This window comes from Ursus arctos, unplaced genomic scaffold (genome assembly GCF_023065955.2).
Source record: "Ursus arctos isolate Adak ecotype North America unplaced genomic scaffold, UrsArc2.0 scaffold_11, whole genome shotgun sequence".
NCBI lineage: Eukaryota > Metazoa > Chordata > Mammalia > Carnivora > Ursidae > Ursus > Ursus arctos.
The window spans coordinates 20,748,266-20,770,549 of record NW_026622775.1 but is presented as its reverse complement, the minus strand read 5'-3'; the positions used below and the strand labels follow the sequence as shown (position 1 = coordinate 20,770,549).

General features: G+C 38.9%; 1 protein-coding gene across 13 annotated transcripts in view; it reads right to left on the bottom strand.

The window, feature by feature from the left end:
* LARP1B (La ribonucleoprotein 1B) overlaps positions 1 to 22,284 on the bottom strand; it is a 116,779-nt gene that overhangs the window by 50,925 nt on the left and 43,570 nt on the right. Inside the window, exon 12 of one of the 13 annotated variants that reach the window (XM_057310062.1) lies at positions 11,076 to 21,417. The exons of the other annotated variants lie outside the window; for them this stretch is intronic. Within the exon in view, the coding sequence (XP_057166045.1) occupies positions 21,355 to 21,417 (63 nt within the window). The 3' untranslated portion in view covers positions 11,076 to 21,354. Of the gene's footprint in view, positions 1 to 11,075; positions 21,418 to 22,284 lie in introns of those variants that run through there. 13 annotated transcript variants of the gene reach the window in all.

Sequence of the window (22,284 nt, the reverse complement as noted above, 5' to 3'; positions counted from 1 at the left end):
AAGGAAAAAACTCCGCAACCAAGAACACTCTACCCAGCAAGGTTATGATTCAGAATACAGCAGAGAGAGTTTCCCAAACAAAAGTTAAAGGAGTTCCTCATCACTAAGCAAGACTTGTAAGAAACAATAAAGTGAATTCTTTGAGTGGAAAGAAAAGGCCATATTCAGGAGTATGAAAATTATGACAGGAAAAAAATTCACAAATGCAAATATACAATAAAATTAATCAATCACTTATGAATATACCTGTTTTTAATGATATAAAATGCATCAATAACTTTGTACATTTGGAAAAAGGCTTTCCTTCACCTCCCCCCCAAGTGGCTGAGATATTTTCTTAGAAAAGGTTTATTGTTTTGCCTTTCACATTTAGGTTTATAATCCACTTAAAAGTAATGCAAATGTAGTTTGAGGCAGGGTTCAAATTTCACTTATTGCCCCATGAATGTATCTTACTGACTCATTAAGTAGTGTATTCTTTCCCCATTGCTCTGCAATATAACCACCTGTGTCATACATCCTATGTTTACATATAAGTAAAATATTCCTGGTTCTCTATTCTCTCAAATTATCTATATATGCATTACCAACATTTCATTATTTTAATTATTATAGCTTTATTAAAAGTCTTAATATCTAGAAGGGCAAGTCAACTTTGCACTTTTTCTTTTAAAAGTAACTTTGCTACTTTTTTTTTTTTTAGAGAGGGAGGGGGAGAGAGTGGAGGGGGGAAGGAGGAGGGACAGAGGGAGAGAGAGAATCCCAAGCAGGCTCCACGCCCAGCACAGAGCATGATGTGAGGCTTGACCCCACGACCCCGAGATCATGACCCCATCCAAAATCAGACGCCTAACCAACTGAGGCACCCAGGCACCCGGAAAGTGTCTTTGCTACCTTTAACACTTTGCACTTGCATATGAATTTTGGAATCAGCGTCTCCTAATAGGAAGGTAGTAAAGGAAAGAATGAGGGGAAAAACTTTGGGGACTGCAATGAATATATAAATCAAGATGTTGAGGACCATTTCTACAATGTTAATTCTTGCAGTCTATTTGAATCTCTTACATCTTTTAAATAAAGTTTATAATGCTCACCACAAAAATCTTGCACTTTTTTTTGTTACAACTGAGTTCTATTTACTTCTTACTTCTTTAAGACTTTATTTATTTGAGAGAGAGAGACAGAGAGAGCACAATAGGGGGAAAGGCAGAGGGAGAGGGAGCAGCAGACTCCCTGCTGAGCTGGGAGCCTGATGAGGGCCCAGTCCCAGAACTTGAAGATCATGGCCTGAGCAGAAGGCAGATACTCAACCATCTGAGCCACGTAGGTGCCCCTGCTTCTTACTTCTTGTTGCTATTATAAATAGTAGCTTTTCTAAAATTTCCATTTTTCTGGTTGTTAGAAAAAATGCAAAAAGACATTTATATATTGATCTTTATATCTAGGAATCCTGCTGCAGACTAATAATTCTAAAAAATTTATTTTTAAATTTCTAGGATTTCTAAAATAGCTATTAACTTTATCCTATTCTTTGAATGCTTTATTTATTTTTTTTACAATTATGGATAATGTTAAATGCAGGTTCCTGTGCAGATATTTTTATTCGGGTTATAAAAACTTACATCTATCTTGAAAATTTTTTCTAAATCATAAATACATGTAAGTTTATCAAATGCTATTGCTACATCTATTAAGTGTATATTTTTCTCTTCCAACCCCTAAATGTGGCAAATTGGTATCCTAGTGTTAAATTAGCCTGATTCTTAAATAAACTCCATTTATTAAACTTATATTCCATGAGTTCTAGAAAATTCTTAGCCCTATATCTTTATATATTGCCTCAGCCCCAACTTTCTTCCTGCTTTTTCTATAGTTAGATCTGTACATTGGATCATCTTAACTCCATTTCTGGAATGTCTTTCATACTTTTCCTCTCACTCTGTTTTATTGTGGGTAATTTCTGATGACCTCTCTTCCAATTTACTAATTCTCAGTGTCTCATCAGCTTTGTCTCACCTGCTATTAAATCCAACCATGAATTCTTAATTTTAAATGAACATTCACTTATAGGAATTCTATTCCTTTTTTCAAATCTGCTTTTTATTTTCCTCTTCTCATATTTTGAAACTCATCATTTATTAATTGAACTATGTAAAATATTTATTTTATATACTATGGCTGCTATTCTGTGACTGGGTAATTCCAACATTCAAAGTATCTGTGGGCTTCTTTCTGCTGTCATTTCAGCTGTAGAATGCACTTGGTATCTTATTTCTGTGAGTGTTTAATAATTTTTTTCTCTGGGTTACTTATTTTCTTCAGAAAGTATTTTATGGAAATTATTTTGAGGCTTGGAGTGAAGCAGTCTGGGAAGCAAACTACAACTAATGGGCCAAATATCTGGCAAAGTCAAAGGTATTTACTATCCAGCCTGATACAGAAGAGTCTGCCATCCTCTGAAATAAGTTCCTCCACAGACAATATGGGTTTGCTTATGCCAGGCACCTGTGATTATTAACAGCCCAGAATTACTTTATATTGTTAGTTTTAACTTTTTTCAGACTAATAAAATACATTATGAATTTGAACTGCATATCCATAAATGACTACCAGCACACACTTTCCACCTACCTTCATTCAGAACCAAGACCCAGGTATGCAATTTTTCTTATAGTTTCTTCTCTTTGTACTTCAAATAAGTGGTAAGCTCATTTCTAGTTCACTGTCACACTGAAGATATAGCCTCGTCTCCTATTTTACTTCCTTATTTGGGTGGATCCTAGGGTTTATCTCCTGTACCATGTTCATAAGGCTATGAATTCCAAAATGGACTTCACCTTATTTAGTACATGCCCTCAGAGTAAACTGTTCTTGAACTCAGTTTTTTTCATCTAGATTCTCACATTTAATCTGTGGAATTTAGTGAGTAAATGTTATTTTTTTGTAAATTTTTTTCCAATAATTTTATCTAGGATTTTTACTTACTCTCCACAGGATTACCTGGAAACTTACTCTTACAAATAATCATATACAGTTCAATCAACCTCCTTCACTTATATTCTGCTATACCAGAGGTTTATATAAGGTGCTGTGGAAAGAGCAGGAAATAAAAACCAGGAAAGGATCCTCAAAGAAGCTGATGTCCAATCAAGTTTGAAATATGAATAGGAGTTTGTCTAGCAAAGATGATAGGCAAGAGCATTTGAAGACTTTGAAGAAATATATGGAAAAGCTTAGAGATAAGAAGAGTATCTTTGGGAAACTAAGTACTTCAGTGCAGAGAGAGAGGAGCAGTAAGGGTGGAAAAGTGGAAAGAAAGAGATAAGGAAGAACTCATGAAATATGAGAGTACAAATGAGGCTTACTGACTAATGTGAGGCAAGAGGGCTGTAGCCATGACAATGTTCAGGGATCATAGAGCCAATTACCAAGATAGGAATCATAGAGCAATATAGAGTTTTGTTCTGTTTGGAGAAAAAAAGGAACTAGAGGGGGCGGTTTTGAAACATGAAATAATTCAGTTTGGGGCATGTTGATCTTTAAAGGCCTCTAGGACAAATATGATGAAATGTCCCAAGAAACACCTAGCTACACTACTGTATCTGAAATTTAGGATCAAAATCTAGTCTAGACATAAAAGATTTGGGATTAAAACAACAGTCATGAATGAAGCCCTGAGTAGAAAGACTACCTAGGGAATGTAGTGAAAGTCTTAAGCCCTAAGTCTAGGAATCACTAGCATTTAAGGAACAAAGAGAAGATAAGCATGTAAATGAAACTGAAAAAGAGTGGCTATAGAAGTAGGAAGAAAAGCAAGAAAATAGGGTCTAATGAGAAAGCCAAATGCTCAAGATCAAGTAAGATCTACATAGTCTTTTATCCATCGGTTTTAGAAATAAGTCAGTAATAATCTCAGTACTATCCCTCCATTTTCCTCTATCTGGTTTCTTTGGTCTAAAGCCTCTACAGTAAAACTTCCTCCAAAAGAAATAGCCTCTAGTCTCCCACTGCTCACTAGGAATCTGATTTTTCTAAGAACCTCAGTTTCTCATTCTACAAAAATGACTTTTTATCTTCATCACTCTTGGCACTTTCACCAGCCCATTAACCTTGACCCAGTTCACTGAGAAAGGTTAAATCATGAGAAGGAACTTGCTCCCTCATATTTCCACCACCAAATCTACAAACTCTCCCACACCCACGTTCTACTTCTCTCCAGATAAAGACAGGATCAGGTTGAAGGCTAATACCTCTGTATAAATGCTTCCCAACTAGAGGTGATTTTGCTCACAACTCCCCTAGAAGTTTTGTTTTGTTTTTTTTTAATTGTGGGGGTAGGATGCTATTGGCATCTGAAGGGTAGAGGCCAGGGATAATGCTAACCATCCAATGGTGCACAAGACAGCCCCCACAAAAGAATTATCTGATTCAAAATGTCAATAGTACTGAGGCTGACAAAACCTGCTCCACATGCTCTGAATCCTTTTCAGTCTCTGAGAACTTAGCCCCATTTTCCTACTCCCTTCTGTATTTTCAACTCTCCCTTTCCACTCGACCATTCCCATCACCATGTAAACATTCCAGTATTTTCCATTCTTTAAAAATATACTAATATACGCACATACATACCCCACACTCTCTGTCTATGTCCCTTTAGGTACTATTTCTCCAATACCTTATACCAAAGTTCAATACTCATATTATTCAATATAATATTTAATACTCACATACATTTGAATGTATTATACTCATATTTCCACTAGTCATTTCTTCATTCAGACTTTTCCCCCAACTGTTCCACTGAGGTAACTCAGCAAGCTTCTTCTTTCCTGTTTATGAAGAGGCTCGTAACTAAATTCAATGATCAGTTATGGTAGTCATCTATTGCATAGATTTTCTGGTCTAATTATCTCCATCTACCCACCCTACTCCCAATGACACCATCATTATAAATTACTGGGAGACTGTATTTTCAGTAGTCAGTCATGTACACTACCACATTCCCAGTTCCCAGCACCCATCTGGCACGTAGCAGGTGCTCAAATATATGTTAATGACTGAATCCCTGAAAAAGAGTTAATTTATTATAAAGCTACCACATTTGAAGTATGTATGTCAAAATAAGACACTGACATATGCAAGGGATTATGGCTGGAATTTAAATAATGGGGCAAAACCTGCAATCAGGTCTCCTGATTCACCTGTCTCTCCAGCAGGAAGTCAATTCAAAACATTTTTTTATAATTTTAAGATTTTATTTTTAAGTAATCTCTACACCCAGTATGGGGCTTAAACTCACAACCCCAAAAGCGTCGCATTCTCTACCAATGGAGCCAGCCAGGCACCCCTCAAAACATTTCTAAAGAAATAGTGATACACTTGATTTGGGGCCTCATGTTGTGAAGAGAAGAAAGTGAGCTGAGAGTCTTTCAGACTAAGCTATTAGAATTTCACATCGTAGGGCACTTGGGTGGCTCAGTCAGTTAAGAGTATGCCTTCAGCTCAGGTCATGATCTCAGGGTCCTGGGATCCAGTCCCACATTGGGCTCCTTGCTCAGCGGGGAGTCTGCTTCTCCCTCTGCCTGCCACTCCCTCTGCTCCTGCGCTCTCAAATAAATAAAATCTAAAAAAAAAAAAATTTACATTTTAAAATATACAAAATCATGGGAATGTCTAACATCGTGGCGCCCAGGAAGAATTCCAAAGACTATACTTTGATGTCACAATTTCTATGTAAAGCCTGAAGCTTCTGCATTCTTCAAATTCCTGGTCTCCCCTGCCCTGGCATCATTCATTAATTATTACTAGCCCCACACAACTATACGGCCTTTGTTCCTTCTCACACATGCCCAGTCTTTACAGTTTCCAAGTCTTTACAACCCTATGAGGTAGAGAAGAATGATCCCCATCTGAGATTCATAAAAGTTAGGTTTTGGTCCCAAAACTGTACTCCGTGAACTTGCACACAAGTTGATTCTTGGTTAGGAATAGGCCTCAGTTTTGTCAGAGAGGTTCTCAACTTGTTGTTCTCCTCTAGTGAGAAGAGGAACAGCTCAATCTGTGGTGAGGGAAAATTTAGATGACTCTTCTTGCCAAGTCAATATGATGCCATATGCCAATATGATGTCTGCCAGGTGATGATGTGTTATCTCCTGGTGAATTTGTATACCATTTCCAGCTACATACCAAAGACTTCACCACAGTTGAAGTTCCTCCCACTATCTGCAACAAATACAGACAAGGGCCTACTTGCATTTGTAAGGGGAATGTGGCAAGACACAGTGAAGTAGTCAGCAAAATCAAGAGCAGCCACTGGGTATCCACAATTCCAAAACATTATATGAGTCAAGGCAGAAGAGAGAGCCCCCACTCAGTATACTCTCTCAACAATGTTTCTGCAATGGTCTCAGTCATTCAGCAACTGGAAATGTTGTCTTATACAACACAAAGCCAGTATTTCCAAGAAGACCTCTGGAAATTGACACTTAGACCACCAGTGGTAACTTCACATAATACTCCAGGAAGTACTGGACAAAGCTGGCATACTGTACAAGAGCAAATGTTACGAGCCTAAAAATGAGATAAGCAGGCTGACCGATGTGATTTTGAAGCTTTCAATTTGAAGGTTCTTCTTGAAATGCTGCAAACAAGGGTATGAGCATATTTAGGTTTCCAGATAAGCAACTTGGACAGAGAGCACAATGATTGAGGAACTGGTTGTAAAGGTTCCTCTTCCTGGTTCTGCAGATTCAAGCTAATGATTTCTAGTTAAGGGGTGTTATCATGAGAGATAGTAGACTGGGCAATCCTGAATTTCATGGGCCCAGAGGCAAGCGAGAAACATGAGTAAAAAGACACTGAGGCCCACCATCACATCTCTGAGATGGAAGGCCTATCTGTACGTCTTCTATTGATAGTGCCTTCAACACTGTCCAAATTTCCACCATGACCCCAAGCAGACCACTGGACAAGAAGAATAGTTAGATACAAAAAAACAGACAGGCTCAACCTACCTTGAGTTTTAGCCCAAGGAGCAACAACCCTGCAGCTCCAAGAAGTGAATTAGTCGGCTCTGGCTTGCCTCTTCTTGTCCCACAAATCCCAATTCATGCTAAGCTGGTTTTAAATATTGTTATGAAATATGCCATACAGAACAATGTATTAAATATACATGTGCAACTTATCCAGAAAACATTCATATAGCAACTAGAAACATAATACCATTAATACATTAGAACCCATGTATCCTAGTCCTTCTCCCCCTGAATCACCAAAATTCTGACCTGAAATTCTGATCAATCATTCCTTTCTTTTCTTTATATGACCTTCTATGTATACATACATTTCTGAAAGATACATGTTTGATTTGACCTGCCCTTGAGCTTTATGGAATCATACACTGTATACAACCTTTCTTAACTTCTTATACTTACTTAGCTGTTTTCTAGATTCACTCATAAAGATATTTATAGCTGTGATTCCTTTTCACTACTATATAATTTATACACTGTATACATAATATGGCCAGTCCGTAGCTGACAGGTATTTTGTTTATTTCCAACCTGTGAATATAATGAACTGTTATGTACTGTTACTGATGAACGCTTCTAAGTTCCTCTAGAGCAGTGCCGTCTAATATACACATAATGAAAACCACAAGTAATCTTAAATTTTCCAGTAGCTACATTAAAAAGATTTTTAAAACAGTCAAATTTTAGTATTTTACTTAAGCAAACATAATCATTTCAATATGCAATAATTATAAAAATCATTGAGATATTTTATTCTTCTTAAGACTTCAAAATCCAATATTGTACATTTAATGCAAATCTCCTTTTGGACTAGTCACATTTTGAAAACTCAATAAACACAGGTGGTTAATACTGGAACAATGCAACTCAAGAGCATTTTTTTAAGATTTTATTTATTTGACACAGAGAGAGTATAAGCAGGGGGAGTGTCAGGCAGAAGGAGAAGCAGGCTCCCCACTGAGCAAGGAGCCCGATGTGGGGCTTGATCACAGGACGCTGGGTTCACGACCCAAGCAGAAGGCAGACGTTTAAGTGACTGAGCCACCTAGGTGCCCCTGAAGAGCATATTCTTAAGTACAGATGGTAAACATAAGATATGGTTTTACATTTTTTATTCCCACAGATTAATAAAGTTCTTGTTCCAAATATTCCCAAACATTTGTCTGTTTTAATATTGCTCACATGGATTTCATGAAATATTTCACTGACATTTTAATTTGCATCTTCTTGATTAATAACGTTGAACACTTTTTCTTTTTTTTTTAGATTTTATTTATTTATTTGACAGAGAGAGACACAGCAAGAGAGAGAACACAAGCAGGGGGAGTGGGAGAGGAAGAGGCAGCCTTCCCACTGAGCAGGGAGCCCGATGCAGGACTTGATCCCAGGACCCTGGGATCATGACCTGAGCCGAAGGCAAACACTTAATGACTGAGCCACCTAGGGGCCCCTGTTGAACACTTTTCCATGATTTCAATCATTTGGGCTTCATCTTTTGTGAAATGCTGGTTCATGTCTTATAATCAGTTTCTACTGCATCTTTTATTGATTTGTACTTTACATTTTTAAGTTTTCCTGAAGTAATCTCTATGCCCAACATGGGGCCTGAACTCATGACGTTGGGATCAAGAGTTGCATCTCTACCAATTGAGCCAACCAGGTGCCCCTATGCATTTGTTTTACAATACTTATCACATCATGAATGGAAACTATTTTTTTTTCACCTCATGAACTATGTATGCATTCTTGTTGATGTTTCATAAAAAATTCTTTGTGATAAATTTTTCGATTTTTGTCCTTTATGGTTGTGTATTTTGTGTCCACTTAAGAAACCTTTCCCTACTGTGAGATCATGAAGATCTTTTACTATTATAGCTTAACAGCTTTTTTGCTTTTGCCTTTCACTAAATAAATTTGGATGACACTAGAAGGCAGAAGTTTGTCATTTCACTTTTTTCCCCCACACACAATTTTCCCAGAACCACATATTAAAAATCAGATTTTCTCCTTGATTTGTAATCCTACCTGCCATTTACCGTGTGCATATATGCATGCAACTGTTTTGGGACTTCCTATTCCATTGCTATGGCCCATATCTTTAATTTGCTAGAACGAGTTGCCCTGCTTTTATGTGTGTGTATGATTTCTTGTCCCTTATGTTTTCATATAAATTTTAAAATCAGCTTATCAAGTTCCTTTGAAAAAAATCTGTTGAAATACTTGCTGGTATTTAATTAATTTTTGAATTGATTTTAGGGAAATTACCCTCTTTATTACACTGGATCTTTCAAACATCAACTTGGTATTTCTCTCCTTACTTTTGTCTTTATTATAAACACCTTTAATTATTACAATAATCTCCTTAAAATCTGGTTAAAACGTTTACCTTTTCAAAGGTCTACCTTCTAAAAGATATATCCTATGGGAGGCAGAAGGGTCCTTCAACGATATCCAGATCCCAATCTCTGTAACATGTGATTATGTTAAATAAATGGCAAAAAGGAATTTGCACATGTAATTCAGATTTCCAATAAGTGACCTTAAAATAGGGAGCTTACTCTGGATTAAGCAGATGACTTAGACAAACTAGATGAAAGAGACGTGGCAGAAGAAAATCTCAAACAGATGAAAAGCAGGGCTCCCCTACCAGTTACTGATTTGAAGGCAGACAGCACAATCTAACCTAGAATGCAAGTGGTCTAAAGGAGCTGAGCGAGAGGCTCCAGACAGCCAAAAAGGAAATGGAGGACCTCAAATCTACATATAGCCACAAAGAACTGAATTCTGTAAGCAATCTCAATGAACTTGGAAGTGATTCTCACATAAAACCTACAAGTAAGAGCTCAGGCAGGAACACTTGGATTTCAGTCTTATAGACCTGGAGTAGAGAAACCAGCTGACTTCACCTGCACTAGTCATCTATAAAATTATATAATAAATTCATGTTAGTTCAAGCTGCCAAACATGTGATAATTTGTTATGGTAGTCATAGAAAATAAACAGATTCCTCATGACCATTTTATACAATTAAATAAAATCTTAAGGGGCGCCTGGGTGGCTCAGTCGTTAAGAGTCTGCCTTCGGCTCAGGGCGTGATCCCAGAGTCCTGGGATCGAGCCCTACATCGGGCTCCCTGCTCTGCTGGGAGCCTGCTTCTCCCTCTCCCACTCCCCCTGCTTGTGTTCCCTCTCTCGCTGGCTGTCTCTCTGTCAAGTAAATAAATAAAATCTTTTTAAAAAAATAAAATAAATAAATAAATGAATAAATAAATAAGTCACTACAGATTAAAAAAAACTAGGATTATATCAAACTCAAAAGGTTTTTGTATTTTTTTGGTTTTTGTTTTTTTTTTTTTAGAGACCACATGCGTGCACAAGATGGGTAGAAGGAGAAGGCAGGAGAGGGAGGGAGAGAATCTTATGTGGGTTCCATGCCCAGCATGTGGGGCTGGATCTCACGACCCTGAGATCACGACCCAAGCCAAATCAAGTCAGACACCTGACTGAGTTACCCAGGTGCCCCACACTAAAAAGCTTTTATACAGCAAAGAAAACCATCAACAAAACAAAAAGGCAACCTACTAAATCAGAGAAAATATTTGCAAATGATACAGCTGATAAAGGGTTAATATCCAAACTATATCAAGAACTCCTACAACTCAACACCAAAAAACCCCCAAACAGTATGATTTAAAAATTGCCAGAAGACCTAAACAGCCATTTTTCCAAAGAAGATATTCAGAAGGCCAACAGACATGAAAAGATGCTTGGTGTCTCTAATCATCAGGGAAATGCCAAGCAAAACCACAATAAAATATCACTTCATACCAGTGAGAACATCTAGTACAAAATGACAAGAAATAACAAGTGTTAGCGAGGATGTGAAGAAAAGGGAACCCTCGTACACTGTTTGGTAAAAATGTAAATTGGCGTAGCCACTATGGAAAACAGTATGGAGGTTCCTCAAAAAATTAAAACCAGAAATACTAATACGATCCAGTAATTCCACTTCTGGGTATTTACACAAAGAAAAGGAAAACACTAATTTGAAAAGATACATGTTTATTGCCGGATCATTTACAGTAGCCAAGATATGGAAACAACCTAAGAGTCCATCAACAGATGCATGGATAAACAAGACATGGGAGATACACACACACACACACACACACACACACACACACACACACGTAGATACACATTTGTACATATATGTTGAAATATTACTCAGCCATAAAAAATGAAGTCTTTGCCATTTGCAACAACATGGATGGGCCTAGACGGTATTATACTAAGTAGGTCAGAGAAAGACAAACAACATGTGATTTCACTTACATGTGGAATCCAAAAAACAGAAACAGAAACAGACTTTAAATAGAACTAGTGGTTACCACAGGGGAGTGGGTGAAGGGGATTAAGAGGTCCAAACTTTCAATTATAAATTACAGAAATGAAAAGTACAGCATAGGGAATATACTCAATATTGTAATAACACTGTATGGTGACAGATGGTAATTACACTTATTGTGGTGAGCATTTTGTAATGTGTGTGATCGCCAAATCACTAGCTGTACACCTAAAACTAATATTGTAAGTCTACTATAGTTTAATTTTTTAAAAAGTTACTATTTCCAACTAACTGCTATGCAGAAAATCTCTGGATTTTTTTATGGTTTTTAAAGATTTTATTTATTTGAGAGCACACGCACACACCATGAGCAAGGGGAGGGGAAGAGGGAGAAGACACCCTGCTGAGCAGGGAGCCAGACACTGGGCTCGATCCCAGAACCCCACCATGACCTGAGCCGAAGGCAGATGCTTAACTGACTGAGCCATGCATTGTGTTTTCATGTTGCGGCATGTACCAGTAAATTCATTTCTTCCTAATGCTAAATAATACTGTTATACGGTTATACCACTTTTTGTTTATTCATTCATCAGCTGATAATCCTTTGGGTTCTTTCCACTTTCATAATTTTGCAATTAACATTCGTGTACAAGTTTTTGTGTGGACATATGTTATTTCTTTTGTGTACATAGCTAGAAATGGAATTCCTAGGTCATAAGACAAATATATGTTTAACCTATTGAGAACTGCCACACTACTTTCCAAAGCAGTTGGACCATTTTACATTTTAACCAGTAGTCTATGAGGATTTTAATTTCTCTTCATCATCACCAAAACTGTGAATGTACCCTTTTTATTATAATCTTCCTAGTAGGTAGGAGGTGGGATCTCATAGGGGTTTTGATTCCTCATTTCTCTGGTGGCTAATAATAACCAACAGATTTTCAATGGACTTATTAGTCGATTGTATATCTTCTCTGGAAAAGAAGTCTATTCATTTTCTGTGCTCATTTTATAATTGGGATGTCTTTTTATTATTGAGTTGTAAGAGTTCTTTATTACAAATACAAGTCCTTTATTAAAAACATGATCCACAACCATTTTCTCCTAACCTGTTTTTTCAGTGTTTTTATAGCACTTTTAGCTTCACGGCAAAATTACGTGAAAGTACAGACTCCCCACTATCAACATTCTGCGCCAATTGTTTGCATTGTTACATTTGTTTACATTTGTTACAATCAGTGGGCCTACATTGAAACATCATTATCACTTAAAGTCCATTGTTTACGTAAGTTTCATTCTTGGTATGTGTATCTGACAGGTTTTGATACATGTATAATGACATGTACTCACCATTATACTACTAAACAGAAAAGTTTAACTGCCCTAAAAAACTCCTCTGTTTTGCATATTCATTTACTCCCCCCCAAACTCTGGCAATCAATGATATTTCTATCTCCATACTTTTTCTTCTCCAGAATCTCAAATATTTAGAATCATACACTATGTAGCCTTTTCAGATTGGATTCTTTAACTTAGTAATATGCATTTAAAATTCCTCCATTGATTGCTCATTTCTTTTCAGCACTGCATAGTATCCCATTATCTGGATATACCATAATTTATCCATTCATCCGCTGAAGGACATCTTGGTTGCTTCAATGTTATAGCAATTATGAATAAAGCTACTGTAAACAACATATGCAGATTTTTAAAAGTAAACTCCACCTTCAACATGGGGCTAGAACTCTGAACCCCAAGACCAAGAGTCACATGCTCTACCGACTGAGCCACTCAGCTACCCCAACATATGCAGATTTTTGTGTGGCTGGAAGTTTTCAGTTCCTTTAGGTAAGTACCAAGGGAGGTGATTACTATGTAGTATGGTAAGAGTATGTTTAGTTTTTTAAGAAACAAACTGTCTCCCAAAGTGGCTATACAATTTTGCATTCCCAACAGGAATAAGCATGCCTGTTGTTCCACATCCTCATCAGCATTTGATGTTTTCAGGGATGCGGATTTTGTCCATTCTAACACGTGTGTTGCAGTATCTCATTGTTTAAATTTGTATTTCTCTGATGATATGATGTAGAGTATATGTTCATTCACCAACTGTGTAACTTTCTTTGGTGAGGTGTCTATTCAGATCTTTGGTCCATTTTTTAATCAGGTTGTTTTCAAATTAAGTTTTAAGATTTATTTTAAAGATTTTATTTATTTGACAGAGAGAGAGACAGCCAGTGAGAGAGGGAACACAAACAGGGGGAGTGGGAGAGGAAGAGGCAAGCTCCCAGCGGAGGAGCCTGATGCCAGGCTCGATCCTAGCACACCAGGATCACGCACTGAGCCGAAAGCAGACGCTTAATGACTGAGCCACATAGGCGCCCCTGAGATTTTTTTTTTTTTAAATACTTTGGATAGCAGTCCATTTTTTTTCTTTTTCTTTTTTCTTTTTTTAATGATTTTTTATTATATTATGTTTGTCACCATACAGTACATCCCCGGTTTCCAACGTAGGGCTCGATGATTCATTAGTTGTGTATAATACCCAGTGCACCATGCAATACGTGCCCTCCTTATTACCCATCACCGGTCTATCCCATTCCCCCACCCCCCTCCCCTCTGAGGCCCTCAGTTTGTTTCTCATAGTCCATAGTCTCTCATGTTTCATTCCCCCTTCTGATTACCCCCCCTTTCTTTATCCCTTTCTTCTCCTACCGATCTTCCTAGTTTTTATGTTCCATAGATGAGAGAAATCATATGATAGTTGTCTTTCTCTGCTTGACTTATTTCACTTAGCATTATCTCCTCCAGTGCCGTCCATGTTGTAGCAAATGTTGAGAACTCGTTCTTTCTGATAGCTGAGTAATATTCCATTGTATATATGGACCACAACTTCTTAATCCAGTCATCTATTGAAGGGTATCTCGGCTCCTTCCACGGTTTAGCTATTGTGGACATTGCTGCTATGAACATTGGGGTGCATATGGCCCTTCTCTTCACTACGTCTGTATCTTTGGGGTAAACACCCAGTAGTGCAATGGCTGGATCATAGGGTAGCTCAATTTTTAACTTTTTAAGGGACCTCCACACTGTTTTCCAGAGTGGCTGTACCAACTTGCATTCCCACCAACAATGTAGGAGGGATCCCCTTTCTCCACATCCTCTCCAACAATTGTTTCTTGCCTTGTCTATTTTTACCATTCTAACTGGCGTAAGGTGGTATCTCAGTGTGGTTTTGATTTGAATTTCCTTGATGGCTAATGATTTTGAACATTTTTTCATGTGTCTGTTAGCCATTTGTACGTCATCATTGGAAAAATGTCTGTTCATATCTTCTGCCCATTTTTTGATTTGTTTATTTGTTTCTCGTGTATTGAGTTTGAGAAGTTCTTTGCAGATCTTGGATACCAGTCCTTTATCTGTAGTGTCATTTGCAAATATAGTCTCCCATTCCGTGGGCTGCCTCTTAGTTTTTCTGACTGTTTCCTTGGCTGTGCAGAAACTTTTAATCTTGATGAAGTCCCATAAATTCATTTTATCTTTTGTTTCTCTTGCCTTTGGGGATGTGTCATGAAAAAGGTTGCTTTGGCCGATGTCACAGAGGTTGCTGCCTATGTTCTCCTCTAGAATTTTGATGGATTCCTGTCTCACATTGAGGTCTTTCATCCACTTGGAGTTTATTTTTGTGTATTGTGTGAGATAGTGGTCAAGTTTCATTCTCTTGCATGTAGCTGTCCAATTTTCCCAGCACCATTTATTGAAGAGACTGTCTTTTTCCCATTGGATGTTTTTTCCTGCTTTATCAAATATTAGTTGCCCAAAGAGCTGAGGGTCCATTTCTGGGCTCTCTCTTCTTTTCCATTGGTTTATGTGTCTGTTTTTGTGCCAGTACCATGCTGTCTTTGTGATCACAGCTTTGTAGTACATCTCGAAATCTGGCATTGTGATGCCCCCAGCTTTGTTTTTCCTTTTCAACAGTTACTTGGAGATTCGGGGCCTTTTCTGGTCCCATACAAATTTAAGGACTATTTGTTCCAGTTCTTTGAAAAATGTCCTCGGTATTTTGATCGGGATAGCATTGAAAGTGTAGATTGCTCTGGGTAGCATGGACATTTTAACTATGTTAATTCTTCTGATCCATAAGCATGGAATATCTTTCCATCTTTTTATGTCTTCCTCAATGTCTTTCAAGAGTGATTTATAGTTTCTAGAATATAGGTCCTTTACGTCTCTGGTTAAGTTAATTCCAAGGTAACGTATGGTTTTTGGTGCTATTGTAAATGGGATGGATTCCCTAATTTCTTTCTTCGGTCTCGTTATTCGTGTATAGAAATGCAACTGATATCTGAGCATTGATTTTGTATCCCGCCACGTTACTGAATTGCTCTATAACTTCTAATAGTTTGGGAGTGGATTCTTTTGGGTTTTCCATATAAAGTATCATGTCATCTGCGAAGAGAGACATTTTGACTTCTTCTTTGCCAATTTGAATACCTTGATCCCTTTTTGTCGTCTGATTGCTGTTGCAAGGACTTCTAGTACTGTGTTGAATAATAGTGGCGAGAGTGGGCATCCTTGTCGTGTTCCTGATCTTAAGGGAAAGGCTTCCAGCTTTTCCCCATTGAGAGTAATATTTGCAGTAGGCTTTTCATAGATGGCTTTTATGAGATTGAGAAATGTACCCTCTATTCCAACACTCTGAAGGGTTTTAATCAGGAAAGGATGCTGTATTTTGTCAAATGCTTTTTCGGCATCAATTGAGAAGATCATATGGTTCCTGAGTCTTTTCTTGTTGATATGATGTATCACGCTGATTGATTTGTGAATATTGAACCACGCTTGCATCCCAGGTATGAATCCCACTTGATCGTGATGGATAATCCTTTTAATGTACTGTTGGATTCTGTTAGCAAGTATCTTGTTGAGGATTTTGGCGTCCATATTCATTAGGGAGATCGGTCTGTAATTCTCCTTTTTGAGGGGGCCTTTGCCTGGTTTGGGGATCAAGGTAATATTGGCCTCATAGAATGAGTTTGGTAGCTTTCCTTCTGTTTCTATTTTTTGAAATAGCTTTAGGAGAATAGGTATTATTTCTTCTTTGAATGTTTGGTAGAATTCCCCAGGAAAACTGTCCAGGCCTGGAGTTTTGTTATTTGGAAGGTTGTTTATCACTGACTCAATTTCTTCATAATTAATTGGCCTGTTTAAGAAATCAATTTCTTCCTGTTTCAATCTTGGTAGTTTATAGGTTTCCAGGAAGGATTCCATCTCTTCCAGATTGCTTAGTTTATTGGCATATAGCTGTTGATAAAAATTTCTAATAATCCTTCCAGTTTCAATGGTGTTCGTCATGACCTTTCCTTTTTCATTCATAATTTTAATAATCTGGGTCCTTTCTCTTTTCTTTTGGATAAGTCTTGCCAGTGGTCTATTTTATTGATTCTCTCAAAGAACCAGCTTCTAGTCCTGTTGATCTGTTCTACTGTACCTCTGGCTTCTGATTGATTTCAGCTCTAATTTTGGTCAACTGCTTCCTCGTGCGTGGATTAGGCCTGTCCTTCTGTTGCTGTTCCAGCTTCTTGAGGTGAGAATATAAAAACTGCATTTTAGATTTTTCTATTCTTTTGAGTGAGGCTTGGATGGCTATGTATTTCCCCCTTAGGACTGCCTTTGCAGTATCCCATAGGTTTTGGACTGTTGTATTTTCATTCTCATTGGTCTCCATAAATTGTTTAATTTGATTTTTGATTTCCTGGTTTATCGAGTCATTCCTGAGCAGGATGGTTCTTAGTCTCCAAGTGTTTGAGTTTCTTCCAAATTTTTCCTTGTGGTTGAGTTCCAATTTCAGAGCGTTGTGGTCTGAGAATATGCAGGGGATAATTTCAATCTTTTGGTATCGGTTGAGACCTGTTTTGTGTCCCAGAACATGGTCTATTCTTGAGAATGTTCCATGGGCATTAGAATAGAATGAGTATTCTTTGGTTCTGGGGTGTAGTGTTCTATATATATCTATGAGGTCCAACTCGTCGAGTATGGCATTCAAAGCCTTTGATTCATTGCTTAGTTTTTGCCAGGGTGTTCTGTCTATTTCTGATAGTGGAGTGTTGAGGTCCCCTACTATAAATGTATTTTTATTTATATGTCTCTTTATTCTGGTTAAGAGTTGGGTTGTGTATCTTGCTGCTCCCCTGTTGGGGGCATATATATTTATAATTGTCATATCCACTTGTTGAATACTTCCTTTAAGAATAATATAGTGCCCTTCTGTGTCTCTAACTATAGTCTGTAGTTTAAAATCCAATTTATCTGATATGAGAATTGCTACCCCAGCTTTCTTTTGAGGTCCATTTGCGTGAAAGATGGTACTCCATCCCCTTACTCTCAGTCTGAATGCATCTTTGGGTTCGAAATGAGTCTCTTGTAGACAGCAAATGGATGGGTCATGTCTTTTTATCCAATCTGCAACCCTGTAGCATTTATGGGAAGGTTCAAACCATTCACATTAAGACTGAGTACTGAGAGATATGATTTTAATGATGCCATGTTGCCAGTAAAGTCTTTGTTTGTATTGGCTGTGACTTTCTGTTCTGTATCACTCTTGAGGCCTTTTTACTTTTATAGAACCCCCCGTAATATCTCCTGTAGGGCTGGTTTCGTGGTTACGAAATTGGTTAATGACTGGCGATTCTGAAATGTCTTTATTTCTCCATCAATTCTGAATGACAGCATTGCTGGATAAAGGATCCTTGGCTGCATGTTTTTCTCTGAAAGAGCTTTAAAAATGCTCCCCCAACCCTTTCTCTCATTCCAGGTCTGTGTAGACAGGTCTGATATAATTCTGATGCCTTTGCCTTGGTACGTGAGAAATTTCTTTGCCCTGGCTGCTTTCAATACTGTATCCTTGGATCTAATATTTGCGAATTGCACTATGACGTGATGTGGCGTAGATTTGTCGTGGTTGAGCTTGGGAGAGGTCCTCTCTGCCTCTTGGACACGAATGTTTGTTTCCCTTGCTAGATTAGGGAAGTTTTCAGCTACAATTTGTTCAAATATCTCTTCTAGACCTCTGTTTTTCTCCACCCCCTCGGGGATGCCGATGATTCTAACATTGGATCGATTCATTGAGTCAGTAATCTCCCATAACCTACATTCGTGGGCGTGGATTTTTTTAAGAGCAGCTTCTATTTTGGTTTTTTCCTCTATTAACCCATCCTCCAATTCACTAACTCATTCCTCTGCTTCTGTGACCCTGGCCAGCAGAGCCTCTAGTTTTGCCTGCATTTGCCTCATAGAATTTTTAATTTCTGTCAGATTCGCTCTCATTTCCGTCCTTAGGGATTCTATATTCTCAGTAACCTTTTCGTTAATAGTTTTTTCAATTCTCCTCATCATTTTGACTGTTCCTCTGAATTCCATTTCTGATAATTTGGTTATATCCATATCCATTATTTCTGTGGCAGAGGCCACAGACTCACTGTCTTTTCTTTGCTGGGGGGGGGGGCTTCTCCTTCTTGTCATTCTGATGAGGAGAGGTTGCGGGGTTGTCCAGAGCCCAAATTATTGACTGGGTCCCAGGCCGTGCCCCTTGTTTTATAGGGATCTTAGGGATGTGGGCTTCTTTAAAGATTTTATTTATTTATTTATCTGAGAGAGAGAGACAGACAGTCAGCAAGAATGGGAACAGAAGCAGGGGAGTGGGAGAGGAAGAAGCAGGCTCCCAGCGGAGGAGCCCAATGAGGGACTCCTTTCCGGAACGCCGGGATCACGCCCTAAGCTGGAGACAGGCGCTCAATAACTGCGCCACCCAGGCGCCCCGGGTTGTGGGCTTCTTGATTTTTCAGCCTGCCTTCTGTGTTCTAGGGGAGGGGCCTGCCCCGCCGGTACTCAGGCAACCCTGTTTGGGTAGAGTCTCCATGTCCCCTGCAAGGGGGGATGGGGATGGGCACGCTGTGAGCCGGTATTTCCAGGCTTTTGTTCTCTGGCAGCTTTCCCTGGCGGTTTGCTGTGCCTCTTCTGAGAGTCAGAGCAGCAGAGGCTGAATTGTCACAGAACAGAGGGATTGCGGCCCGTTCTCCACTGATGCTCTGGCCACTTTAACTCTGTTACTGTTGGTGCTGCTCAACCCTGCAGCGTCCCGGGATGTGCGCCCCACACCCGGCGTCCCTGCCCTCGCTTCCAGGGCCGGCGCGTCTCTGTCCTTTGTGTTTCTAACGCCGCCAGCCGCCCCGCACGCGCCCGGGTCTCCCGGTCTCAGTCTATGCCCAGTGAGCACACCACGATTCCGGAGTTCCGTGAGAAGCCTGGTGGCGCGTGCACCCGGTTTAGGGTCTCAGTCTGCTGTTTCGCGGGTGCCAACCACGAGTCCCAACCACGAGTCCGCCCGCTCCCCGGTGCAGGTGGCTGCCGCTTCCCGGCGCCCGAACGCGGCGGCTCCCTCCCCCTTCCGTTTATCTTCCGATATCTGTGCGCAGTTTCATGGCTCCCCGCTTCGTACCTCAATACTCAGCGCTGGAGATGTTCATTTGTAGAGATCCAGATGTATCTTCCTGCGTCTCAGGCTGGTTCTGTGGTTATTTAGGCTGGTCTGGTACCTATCCAGCTCGACTCAGGGGACCGCTGAAAAAGGGGTCCCCTACTCCTCCGCCATCTTAACTCCGGGTCTCTGGATAGCAGTCCATTTTATGTCTTCTGCAAATATTTTCTTCTAGTATGTGGTGTCTTCTCACTATGCACACTGTTGTTTACAGAGTAGAAATTTTTCACTTTAAGGAAGTCCAACTTAACAATTTCTTCCTTCATGGATCATGCTTTTGGAATTTAATCTAAAAAGTCATCAACCAGGGGCACCTTGGGTGGCTCCACTGGCTGAGTGTACGACTACTGATTTCAGTTCAAGCTGTGATCTCAGGGTCACGGGACTGAGTCCCGCATCAGGCTCAGTATGGAGTCAGCTTGGACTTTCTCTCTCCCTCTCCCTCTACTCCTCCCCCAGCCCACATGTACATGATCTCTCTCAAAAATAAAATTTTACAGGGCGCCTGGGTGGCACAGCGGTTAAGCGTCTGCCTTTGGCTCAGGGCGTGATCCCGGCATTGCGGGATCGAGCCCCACATCAGGCTCCTCCACTATGAGCCTGCTTCTTCCTCTCCCACTCCCCCTGCTTGTGTTCCCTCTCTCGCTGGCTGTCTCTATCTCTGTCAAATAAATAAATAAAATCTTAAAAAAAATAAAAATAAAATTTTACTTCATAAAAAAATTTTAAAGATTTTATTTATTTGAAATGGAGAGAGACAGAGAGAGAGCACACGTGTGCGAGCATGAGGGGGGTAGGAACATAGGGAGGAGGAGAAGCAGACTCCCAGCTGAGCAGGAAGCCCAATGCTATTCTAGATGCCAGGTCTCTGGGATCATCACCTGAGCTGAAGGCAGCCACTTAACCGACTGAGCCACCCAGGTACCCCTATTTTATTTATTTATTTGAGAGAGAGAGAATTCACAAGCAGGGGGAAGGGCAGAGGAGAGGGTCCCCCAATGTGGCTCTGGGATCGTGACCCGAGCCAAAGGCAGATATTTAACCAACTGAGCCACCCAGGTGCCCGATAATTACATATTTTTTTTAAAAGTCATCAACCAACCCAAGATCATCTACATTTTCTCTATGTTATTTTCTAGAAGTTTCGTAGTTTTGTGTTTTACATGTAGGTCTGATCCACTTGGACTTACTTTTTGTGAAAAAATATACGGTCTGTGTCTAGATTCATTTTTTTCCATCTATGTGTCAAGTTGTTCCATCACCATTTGTTGAAAAGACTATTTTCTCCATTGTACTGTCTTTGCTCCTTTGTCAAGTTATCAGTTTACTGTATTACTCAAAGTGTATTTCTGGACTCTCTATTGTGTTCCATTGATTTGTCTATTCTTTTACCAATAGCACACTGTCTTGATCACTGTAGCTTTATAGTAACTCTTGAAGTTAGGAAGTATCAGTTCTCTGACTGTTCTTCAATATGTACTGGCAATCTGGTCTTCCGCCTCTCTGTATAAATTTTAGAAGCAGTTGGTTAATATCTACAAAATAAATTCCTGGAATCTTAATTGGGACTGCATTCAATCTACAGATCAATTGGGGGAAAACTAATACTACTGAGTCTTCATGTCTCATTTAGTAATTTCTTTCATAACAGTTATATTACTCCTATAGATCTGACATATTTAATTAGCTTTATACTTCATTATTTCATTTTGGGGAAGGGGTGCTAATGTAAATAGTATTCTGGGTTTTTTTTTTTTTTCTTTTTTTCTTTCCCTATCACTTTCTTCATGGTGCCCTCTGAAGGACAAAATGTAAGATTTTTTTTTTAGATTTTCCAATTTTGTTGCTTGTGCTATTGGTGTCATATAAGAAACCAGTCAAATACAAAGTCATGAAGATTTTTGTTTCCTTGTAATATCCTTGTATAGTTTTTGCTCTTATATTTAGATTTTTAATTCAAATGAGTTAATTGTTTTGTACATGGTGAGTTAGGATGGCATCTAATATATTCTTTTGCATATGGATATCCACTTGTCTGTCCCAAGATGACTTGTTAAGAAAACTATTCCTTCCCTATTGAATGAACGGTTTAGGCACTTTTGCCAGAAGTCAGTTGAACATAGACATACGTGTTTATTTCTGGACTTTCAATTCTCTTCACCACTGAGCTGTTTGTCTATGTTTATCCTAATAACAACACTGTTTTAACATGAGGACTGTATAAGAATTCAACTTTGTTCTCTTCAAGATTGTTTTGGCTATCTGGGTCCCTTGAATTTCAATATGAATTTGAGATCATCTCATTGATTTCTGCAAAGAAGCCAGTTAGGATATTGATAAGGATTACACTGAATCTACAGATTGATTTTG